The sequence below is a fragment of the Cynara cardunculus genome (genome assembly GCF_001531365.2).
Source record: "Cynara cardunculus var. scolymus isolate 2C chromosome LG 6, CcrdV1, whole genome shotgun sequence".
Taxonomy (NCBI): Eukaryota; Viridiplantae; Streptophyta; class Magnoliopsida; order Asterales; family Asteraceae; genus Cynara; species Cynara cardunculus.
Genome location: NC_037533.1, coordinates 15845697 through 15856688, shown reverse-complemented (window position 1 = coordinate 15856688; position 10992 = coordinate 15845697). Strand labels below are relative to the sequence as shown.

At 35.5% G+C, this 10992-nt stretch overlaps 2 protein-coding genes across 2 annotated transcripts; both read left to right on the top strand.

Moving 5' to 3' along the window:
* Positions 1–623: 623 nt before the first annotated feature.
* On the top strand, positions 624–4496 carry LOC112514064 (transmembrane emp24 domain-containing protein p24beta2-like). The gene is made up of 5 exons (XM_025120376.1): positions 624–751; positions 845–1051; positions 1835–2021; positions 2860–2967; positions 4226–4496. Exons 2-5 carry the CDS (start codon positions 845–847, stop codon positions 4357–4359), a joined length of 636 nt encoding a protein of 211 aa, XP_024976144.1. The 5' UTR covers positions 624–751; the 3' UTR covers positions 4360–4496.
* Positions 4497–5930: 1434 nt separating this feature from the next.
* LOC112514192 (transmembrane emp24 domain-containing protein p24beta2-like) lies at positions 5931–10731 on the top strand. Its single transcript, XM_025120522.1, has 4 exons — positions 5931–6113; positions 8981–9167; positions 9570–9677; positions 10598–10731. The coding sequence occupies exons 1-4, from the start codon at positions 5931–5933 to the stop codon at positions 10729–10731; spliced, it is 612 nt and encodes a 203-aa protein (XP_024976290.1).
* Positions 10732–10992: the final 261 nt, after the last annotated feature.

Here is a 10992-nt window from a genome sequence, read left to right as displayed (position 1 = left end):
TGAATAGTACCGGTCATAACCAGTCTCGGTGCCGATTTGGGCCGATCCTTTGCCAGGCCCAGTTTCGATCTTCCAACGGTCGTGGGTCAGGCTGGACCTGATTGGCCATCACTATCGGAGTGTCAGACCATAACTGATCCTATCATCCTAGTCCTAATTGGTCCAATGCCATTCAAGCCCAATTTAACCATCTCTATGACTCAACCACAAGGGTGGTGTTTGATTGGTTTGAGCTTGGCTATAAATGTCAAAAGTACCAGAAGGTCTCAGGTTCAAATCTAAGGAGAAATAAAAATCTTCTTGTAGCCACAGAGGTTCAAATACGGTGACTCCGGACTATCTGCAAAACAGGTGGTCATCCTGGGATTAATCGGCTCTCATAACGGGTTGGATATAGAGGTCAATAAAAAAAACCCATCTCTATGACTCTAGTGTCTAGACCGCCAAATTCTAATTAGTATTTAGCTTAAATTTGGGCTAAATGGTAGAACTTAACGTGGGCTTGAAGCCTTTTCCAGAAACCCATTGGGCCGGGTAAACATATTTTAGCCCACGGCCCACTTAATGACGGCTCCGTCATAAAACCGTCAAACATAAAAACAACTTACGACTTCCCCCGTTCGACTTGGGTGAAACTAGTTCCAAGTTTGGTCGTGTGTTCTGACTTCTGATCCGTCCTCAATCGTGACTGTAATCGAAGAAATTATCAATTAATCGGCCCCAAATCCTCCATATCCGAATCGAATCAAAGGTAAACTAGTCACTAATCTATTGATGTACCCTTAAGTTTGAATCGAAAGTTCCGATGTTGTTCCTTGAACTGAATTGTTTGATTTTGTTTCAGATGAGAATGATGTCGACGGCGGTTGCGGCGGCAGTAATGGTGCTTCTGACGGCTAACATAGGCGGAGTGTTCGGGATCAGGTTTGTAATTGATAGAGACGAATGTTTTTCTCATAAAACCGAGTACGGAACCACTGTTCGATTTTCTTTCGTTGTTATTAAAGTCGAAGGTGCTTGGCATTATACCGAAGACGGCGTTGATCTTGTGGTATTCATCTCTTCTTTGTCTCTTTGGTTTTACTCTTTGCATCTGAGACTTTTAATGTTGAAAATCGAAACCTAATTCGTTGAATTCGATACGTACGAGGATGTTCTTAGTTTGTTGTCTCCAAATTTTGCTTTCTTAGATTGTTTGATGTAATTATGGATGTTCCTCCATGACTAAAAAATCCCTTTGTCAGTACTCAGTTTTGTTGATGAAGTACCAATTTTGGCTCTTAAAAGTCAAAATTGAAATTTTTGGCATGATCAAATATTGGGTCAAAGAGTCCATTTGATACCATTTTTGTGGATTAAAATCTTACCAGGTAAGTAAGTCATAATGTTGAATTTTGCCGGTAAACACTTACCCGGATAAGCGTTTGGTGAACGGCCCCTAAATGTCTAATAAACTTGCTTTATAGGAGTTAAGTTTATAGGATCAAACAGTTGTACGTGTTATGATAGGATGCTATGACATGTTTGAACATCCTAAAGAGTTTCTAAGACACTTTCGAAATAAGGTGTCATATTAGCTTGTTTATGAATATCTTTTTATAAGACATTTGTTTTTGTAAGACAATTTTTCAAATAACATCGTATAAAAAACTAATAGGACACTTTATTTTATGATCGTCTTAAAAACTTGTTAGGATGTCCAAAAACATCCCATGAACTTATTGTAACGTAAATGGTGTCATTTATGATCGATTTTGTTGTAGTGTACTTTAATGATATTGTCACAAATTTTGGTTACCGAATGAATTTTAGTGAGCATGTTGACGATTATTAGGTGAAAGGACCTGCGGGAGAACAAATTCATGATTTCCGTGACAAAACAAGCGACAAGTACGATTTCGTGGCACATAAAGAAGGACTCTATCAGTTTTGCTTCACTAACAAATCTCCGTACCATGAAACCATTGACTTTGATGTGCATTCTAGCCACTTCTATAACGACGTTGAGCATGCAAAAGATGGTGAGGTCTTCATTTTCTTTTTTCATTTGCATACTAGTTGAAATTACGTAGTTGCCCTCAAGTTATTTTTGTCCGCAAGATTTGCATATCTTACCGAAGGGTCATTGGCCCAACGGTACCCGAGATACCAGTAGAACCCCACCTCCCAACCTCCTTGGAGGTCAAGGGTTCAAGTCTCGCCAAACGTGAGGAGTGTGTGTGAGTTTTGCCATATATAAAATATTAGAGTAACTTCCACCAATCGTCCTCATCATTTCAATTTGCTTTCACCAATCGTCCCTGGCCCTAACGTTCCTGGCCCTAAAGTCCCTTAAAGCCATCCGATAAGTCCCCTCATGTGAGGGCCATTTTGGTCATTTTGCAACGGGTTTTTTATTCGGACCAATTATAACCAGTGTTCTAAAAGGCTCATCATTATTCCCGTCGTTGCCCTAACGTCCCTTAAAGCCATCCGATAAGTGCCCTTATATGAGGGCCATTTTGGTCATTTTGCAACGTTTTGTATTGGGCCCAATTATAACCAATGTTCTAAAAGGCTCGTCGCAACGACCCAAGGCTCATGTCTTACTTTTTAGTTTCGAGTATATAACTTAATTTAAATTGCTTAATATCATTGACTCATTGAGTAATAGTAGAAAACATACATATATCTATATTATTGTATATACGATTTTCCGTCATAAGTCATGTCTTGAAAAACACAGTGGCTCCTGAGGCTTGACCTCGAAGCCACGCCACAATTCACGACATTTAGAACCTTGATTTATATGAATATAGAGTTGATTGTTTCAATATTTCTGTAATTAATTTGACTTGGATGATGTTTTTTATTTTGCAGATCATTTCAAACCGATTTTGGAACAGATATCCAAGTTAGAGGATGCTTTATATAACATTCAATTTGAACAACATTGGCTCGAGGCGGAGACTGATCGACAAGCAATAAGTATAATCTCCGACTCTTTATCAATATAACGCAAATTAGATAAAATGATCATTAAACTTTTGGTTTATTGACTCGTTAAGCTCCCTCAATCTTGACTTTAGTTTGTTAAATTAGGTGAAAATAATGCAATTAATAGAGTGAGGGCTTGTTTGTTAGCAGGTTAATGAGCTTAATGGGACTCACATCTTATACAGACAACTATACATGACTATCTGGTAGTGGCTTAATGATGTAAAAAGTGGCTAATTCATTAAGCTTCTATAGGGAGCTTTATGCAGAAAGCCAAGTTTTTCCAAACCTATCCCTCCCAGTTAAAAAATATGCTCATTCTATCTATGAAAAAACCCTCTCAAACAAAAACTTCCCAATCTATATAGACAGATTAATCCACACAGACAGTTTTATCTATACTGGACTTAACGGGAAACCAACCTAACAACCCCTAACGAAGATAACCAAATGAACCCAGTATATCCTACCAGGAGGTGGAGTCCACGGGTTGGGGCGGGATGTACACTGATCTACCCCAAGGAGTAGAATAGTTGTTTCCTTGTTCGTGAATACATCTGACTTGTGAAAAGTGTGTGTCATAAAAAGCACAAATTCATGGAAATATCTGTTCTACTCTTCGGGGTAGATGTCATGTCAGCGTAAATCCTATACTGGGTTGGTTATGAAGATCTTTTTCTCGAGGTGCATAAATGAAAAATCATGAAAGTTTAGTGGTCATCTTTTATATATATATTAGTTCAAGAGAATATCATTGGTTTGAGCCAAGTAAGCGGTCAATTTGCTATAAACAAAAAGAACAAGAACAGTGTGTCTTATCTAAAGGTGTTATAATAAGTTGTTAGGTGACCTAACAAGGTTTATCGTGAAAGGGGCTGTTTGTTTGGTATTCTATTAAGTCTTGTATGGATAAAGCTATCTGTGTGGATTAATTTGTATAGATTATGGAGGTTTTGGCTTTAGAGAGTTTTTTCATAGATAGAATGAGCTTGTTTTTGTAATGGGAAGGTGCAGGTTTGGAAAAAAAACATGGTTTTTTTGCATAACCCCCCCTAGAACCTTATTAAATAAGCCACTTTCTATGTATCATTAAGCCATTAAGCCACTACCAAATAGTTGTATAAAGCCGACTGAATGAGCTATGAGTACCATTAAGCTTATTAAGCTGCTAACATACAAACCCAAAGTTAGACAACCTACCAGGACACAAAAAGTAAATGGTGTTTTAATTAATGTGGTCGATTTGCAGTAAATGAAGGGATGAGCAAGAGAGCAATGCACAAAGCTATGTTCGAATCAGCAGCTTTGATCGGTGCAAGCGTATTGCAGGTCTACCTTCTCCAACGTCTGTTTGAACGAAAGCTCGGGATGTCGAGAGTTTAATTCATGATCGATTGCGGAATGTTTTATAGCACTTTTTAATTTATTCGATCTTCTGTTATGAGCTCTAGATATATACCACCAAATTTGCATTTGTAACTTTAATTCGGGTGGACTTAACAAATGACCATTTACATTCTGTGATGGAGATTCACCGAAGTTCGGGCCCGAGCCTTTCAAGCCGGTTATCAATAACTGAAAAAAGGACTGGTTTTTTAGGCCTGGCCCAGGCTTTGGGTTGAAAATAGTGATGACCAAAAACCGGTCTTGGGCCCTGGCAGGCCGGGCCATAACCGGTCCCGATCGGGATGGTCCCTTGAAACTCTCCAAAACCAGTCCCGGTCGACGGTCCTATAATTGGTCCTAGGCCGGATTGGTCCTTTGTCTGTGGCCACCGCTGGTTGAAAAGGTGCTTGATTAGAGTTTTTTTCTAGACGGGCTTTGCCCCCAAAATGTCGTCCTGATTGGGCTTTGACACGCATAGTCTGCATCAGGCTTTAGGCTCGGGCTCTTTCAGCTGGGCTCTATATTCTGCGGAACCGGTTAACCGATCAGTTTCTGGACTAGTCCCAACCGTTTCTGATGCCACTCCGGTCCGAACGAGTATACGGCTACTTTAAACAAATAAATTATAGATTATCAAAGGTCGTTGATCAAGATTTCTATATCAACAAAAACGCATGATCAACTTGTACAAAGATTTACAATTATCAACCAACTGATCCAATATTTATAAATCAATAAATAAATAATTTATGTTCTTTTTATTAACGTGGATATCCAACTTGCTATATGAGCCGACTACTTTTAGGAAGACCACATGCTTTGTGGATAGCCCGGAGTCACCGTATTTGAACCTTTATGGCCAAAAGGGGAGTTTTATTCCTCATTAGATTTGAACCTTAGACCCCCAGACACTTTTGACATTTGAAGCTCAAGCTCAAACCAATCAAGCACGACCGTTGTGGTTAATAATTGGTGTTTGTGGAAGTAATATAATTAAAATTTAAATTTATAACAATATAAATAACTTTGGTGTTAAATATATTACAAAATACTCAGAAATACAAAATAATTTGAATTTTTGTATGCATTAAAGTTAAGTGTAGATCGTATGAAAAAGTAACGTACATTAATTTGATTTCTATTTTGGGTAAAAACTTCCATTTTGGTATCTAAAATGTAAAATTTTAAACATTTAAGTACCCGGTAAAGGTTGAAGCAATTATCGGTTATCATGCTGATGCGGCGAGTGATGTGGTATTCAGCTCAGTATTATTTGCTGACGTGGTTAGTGACATGGACTTTTTTTTAATATAAAATTAGTGTTTAACCGATTACCCGGGTACTTAAATGTTTAAAACTTTACATCCTAGGTACCAAAATAGAAGTTTTGAAAGTACGTTACTTTTTGATGCAATTGTCACTAGAAAGTTTTTAATTATCATGGAATGTATGTGAGGTTGAAAGTGAAGAATGTATGAGTTGTCATTTAAATTGGTTGAAAGCTGTTCAGACGACTGTTAGGTAAAATAATTTCGATGTGGTTGTTTCAGACGAAAATGTTGTGGACGATGGTGATGGTGTTTCTGACGATGAGCGTAAGGAAATGGGAAGTGTTGGGAATCAGGTTTTTGATGGACAAAGAAGAATGTTTTTCACATAAAGTCGAGTCTCCTGCAACCATTCGATTTTCATTTGTTGTCATTCAGGTCTATAATGCTTGGGATATCGCCGTCGTTGGTGTTGATCTTGTGGTATTATTCATCCCTCTTTAATTCCGCTTTCAGTATTTAAAGTCTAAGGAGCCGTTTATCAAACGCTTATCGGGGATGGGGACGGGAACGGGAACAGGTATCGTACTCCCCGCCCCCCCGTACCCGTTATATATATTAATTAATAAATTATATTTATATAGAGGGAAGATCAAATGTTAACCATCATTTTTGTGTTAACTTTGAAAACTCTCTCAACCAATCAAATTCCATTATTCTTATAGGTTTATGTCTTGTTCATTTTACCCTTACAAGGGTATTGTAGTAAATTGAATTCATTTGTAACCCCAAACAATTAATGGGGGAGTTACAAACAATCAAATCCCAAAAAATATGCATTCATATTATTAATTTTTTTTTTTAATATTGATCTTCCATGATCATTCTTGTATGAATTCTTAAATCGCATAAGAAACACGGTATTAACGATTTTCGGTATTGATCAATTTGAACACAAATGAATCGTGAACACAATTTGAACACAAATGAACAACCGTGAACACAATTTGAACACAAATGAACCGTGAACACAATTTGAACACAAATGAACAACCGTGAACACAATTTGAACACAAATGAACCGTGAACACAATTTGAACAAATTAACAGATGAACACAAATTAACATATGTTACCTTAATTTTGTGGGGCGTCTATGTATGTGAATGTATGGGCCAAAAATTGCACATATCGTGTTCATTTGTGTTCATATCGTGTTCATATCGTGTTCACAGTTCATTTGTGTTCAAATTGTGTTCACGGTTGTTCATTTTTGTTCAAATTGTGTTCATGGTTCATGTGTTCAAATTGATTAATACCGAAAATTGTTACTACCGTGTTTCTTATGCGATTTAGGAATTCATACAAGAATGAACATGGAAGATCAATAGTAAAAAAAAATTAATAATATGAATGCATACTTTTTGGGATTTGATTGTTTGTAACTCCCCATTAATTGTTTGGGGGTTACAAATGAATTCAATTTATTACAATACCCTTGATAGTAGCCGCGCATAGAAAGTGTATTTTTTCTTCCCAAAATGCCCCTTTCATCATTGTTCACTAGGCCTCATTAAAATTCAAACTTTAAAATTTAATTTTTTGTGTTGATTAATCTTAACCGTTGATTATAGATTTGGATGGTCAAGATCAGTTAATAAGGTTAACACAAAAATGATGGTTAACATTTGATATTGGCTCTATATATATATATATATATATATAATATATATATATATATATATATATATATATATATATATATATATATATATATATAATTTCAACTAAAATTGTAATTCATAATTTTCTATTTCTTAACTAGGTTTATAATCTAAATTGTTATTTTTTAGATGTTAATATGTAATATCTTGAATATCAAGTCAAAATACAATTACTCGATATAGTTTTGGATTAAATTGATTTTTTTAAGGTTATTAATTCTTATATGATGCTATGGTTTTTTTGTATTAAATTATATTCATTTTGGTTTTAGGTTTATTGAAAATATTTGAGATTTAAACATGTATGGTCTCTCACATATTTAATTTAAAATAACTTACATAAAAGGAAAAAAAAATCCCCGTTTCCCTGTTGGGGATCTCTGTTTCCCATTGGGGGCGGGAACAGGGACGAGGATAGATATAAGTTATCGGGGACGGGGATTGAGGTCCCTGCCCCATTCCCAATTTCCCATGCCTATACGATTATGTTTTGGTGTTCTAAAATCTTACTCAGTAAGTAATTGATAGTGTTAAATTTTACGGGTAAGCACTTACCAGGTAAGTGTTTGGTAAATGGTCCTTAAGTATTAGTTACGTTTTTTTTAAGTATTCGTCGACGAAAAACGGGTTTTGAGTTTTGAGGTTTAAATTATGACTTTGATATGATTTAAAGTTTCTATTAGCCTCTGTTATCGAGTTTAACGTGGTTATATCAATATCTTGAACAGATTCTTTAAAATGAAGGAAAAAAAAATTCAGAGTTTTCTCTTATATTTTTCCTAATCTCCAAAATGGAGAACTGCTAGAGGGTTAAAGATTTTACGGGTGTGTGGTTAGAGGTATTAAACAGTAATTAATGAGGTTGAAAATAAAAATAAATTGTTTGATTTTATATAATATAATGAGTCCATTTTCTTACAAGCCCAAATTTTCATTCCACGTTGAATTGAGGTCAAGAATCTAAATTTATCCCATTTTTACTACCAAACAGATCCTTCAAATATAGGGCAAATTGCATGAAAAAAGTAACGTACTTTAACTCGGTTCCTATTTTGGGTAACGTACTTTTAAAACTTTCATTTTGGTACCTAAGATGTAAAGTTTTAAACATTTAAGTAACCGGTTACCATGTTGATGTGACGAGTGATGTGGTATCCAACTCAGTATTATTTGCTAACATTGATATATTAATCTAACCGGTTAATACTTCAACATGTTACTCGGGTACTTAAATGTTTAAAACTTTACATCTTAGGTATCACAGTGGAAGTTTGCAAAGTATGTTATCCAAAATATGAATCAAGTTAAAGTGCGTTATTTTTTTTTTTTCGTATTGTAGGAATGATGAAAGAAATGATCTTTAATTATTAAATAGTTTTTCACAGTAGTCAAATAATTTTTTTAAGTATATAATATTTATATACGGTAAATAGAACAAATAAACGCACACACACCTTTTTCACCTTTGTTGACCTTCTAGGAGGCCAAAAACTCACATCCCGCTTGGCCAAAGGCCCTTTAGTAGTCAAATAAATCTTACATGAAACATATGTACCATACAAAAAAAAAACTTAACGTGCATGATTGATTGTAACAGAACTTTTAGTGACGATGTTGTGACAATTAGGTGAAGGGACCGAAAGGTGAGCAAATTCACGACATCCGTGACAAAACAAGCGACAAGTACGAGTTCGTGACACATAACGAAGGCCTCTATCAATTCTGCTTCAGTAGCAAATCGGCGTTCCAAGAAATCATAGACTTTGATGTCCATTCGAGCCACTTGTATAACGACTTTCAACATGCAAAAGATGGTGAGACGTTCACTTACATGTATAATTTTCATTCCTGGTTTACACGAAATAGTTAAAATTACCTACTTGCCCTCAAACCGTCACTATTTTCGACAAGATTTGCATATCTTGTCAAAGGTATGTTGATAACCGAGCATTTCTATTTACAATTGAACTGGCATTTTAACTGCAAACAAATCATCGTTCTTGTGAACTGCAAAAAACCAACACTGCATTTGTAAGACTGAACAAATTTGGACAAAAGAACCGTAACGGTGGTTTTTCTTGCATTTGCATTTCGACAACTTTGTCCAAAACCGTTCATTCTTGCACTGTCATTTTCGTTAAAACAGTGGTTAGTGGTGCAATTTTAATGGGACGGAGAAAGTAATTAACGACTTGAATGACGTTTTTATTTTGTAGATCATTTCAATCCGATTTTGGAACAGATTTCTAAGTTAGAGTCCGCTTTGAATAACATTCAATTTGAACAGCATTGGCTCGAGGCCGAGAGTGATCGGCAGACAATAAGTATGACTTCAAACTTTCAGTAGAAGACAAAATAGATAAACTGATCATTGAACTTTTAATTTTTTTTTTATTTATATACCCAAATACAAGATTCACGAACCATATGGTCATGGAGCCGAGGTGGGGCTTGAACTTTTAGCTTATGTCGGGGAACCCAGTCGGAGACGGGGATTCCCCGTTAAATCAGGGATGAGGACGGGGATTCCCATTTGTCTCAAACCGGGGATGGGGACGGGTATGGTACTTCCCGCCCCGCCCCGTCCCATCCCGTACCCGTTATATATATTAATTAATTAATTAATTATATTATATTTTATATATATATATATATATTATTTATTTTAACTAAAGTAGTAATTCATAATTTTCTATTTGCTAACTAGGTTTATAATCTAAAATTGTTATTTTTTAGATGTTAATATGTAATATTTTGGATGTGAAGTCAAAATCCAATTACTCGATAAGTTTTGTATATTACTCGATATGGTTTTATATTACTCAATATCTTTTGGTACATGTGACTTTAAGTTTTTCTGGATTTAATTGAATTTTTTTTTGTTTTAGGTTATTAGTTCTTATATGATGTTGTGGTTTTTTTTGTATTAAATTAAATTCATTTTGGCTTTAGGTTTACTAAATATGTTTGAAATTTAAACATGTATGGTCTCTCACATATTTAATTTAAAATAACTTATATAAACAGAAAAAAAAAATCTCCGTTCCCCGTTGGGGATGTGATTATATTCCCCGGCGGAGATGGGGACGGGGACGAGGATTGAGGTCCCCGCCCCATCCTTGCCCTATTCCCATGCCTATCCAGAAGTCTGAGTTGTATTGGTAATTCAGATACTGTTGGGTTGATGACTTCAGGTGAGTAAACAGTATTTTATTCTTACTAATTGTATGTGTTTGATTTGCAGTAATGGAAGCGATGAGCAAGAGAGCGATGCACAAAGCTATCTTCGAATCTACCGCTTTGGTCGGTGCAAGCATATTGCAAGTATACCTTCTCAAACGCCTGTTTAAACGAAAGCTCGGGATGTCAAGAGTTTAATGCATGATCGTTCGACCTTTTGTTATGAACTCTATTTATACGACACCAAATTTGCACTTGAAATTGTAATTCGAAAGAAGGTCGACATAATACTCGTTATAACGGTCGTCATTTCACAAAAACCACCAATTTTATTATGTTGTTTCATATATGAAACGACACGTGTGAAAACACAGTTTTTATACAATGTTGTTTTTTATGTGAAACGTTCAAAACTATTATTTTACACACACAAAGCAATCATCAATGTTTCACATGTGA

What these genes read in the sequence shown, in the direction of transcription:
- LOC112514064 (XM_025120376.1), top strand. Translation starts at nt 845, where the DNA reads ATGAGAATGATGTCGACGGCGGTTGCGGCGGCAGTAATGGTGCTTCTG. An exon ending in CGTTGAGCATGCAAAAGATG is followed by an intron (nt 2,022 to 2,859) that starts GTGAGGTCTTCA and finishes TTTATTTTGCAG; the next exon opens with ATCATTTCAAACCGATTTTG. An exon ending in GACTGATCGACAAGCAATAA is followed by an intron (nt 2,968 to 4,225) that starts GTATAATCTCCG and finishes GTCGATTTGCAG; the next exon opens with TAAATGAAGGGATGAGCAAG.
- LOC112514192 (XM_025120522.1), top strand. Translation starts at nt 5,931, where the DNA reads ATGGTGATGGTGTTTCTGACGATGAGCGTAAGGAAATGGGAAGTGTTG. An exon ending in TCGTTGGTGTTGATCTTGTG is followed by an intron (nt 6,114 to 8,980) that starts GTATTATTCATC and finishes TGTGACAATTAG; the next exon opens with GTGAAGGGACCGAAAGGTGA. An exon ending in CTTTCAACATGCAAAAGATG is followed by an intron (nt 9,168 to 9,569) that starts GTGAGACGTTCA and finishes TTTATTTTGTAG; the next exon opens with ATCATTTCAATCCGATTTTG.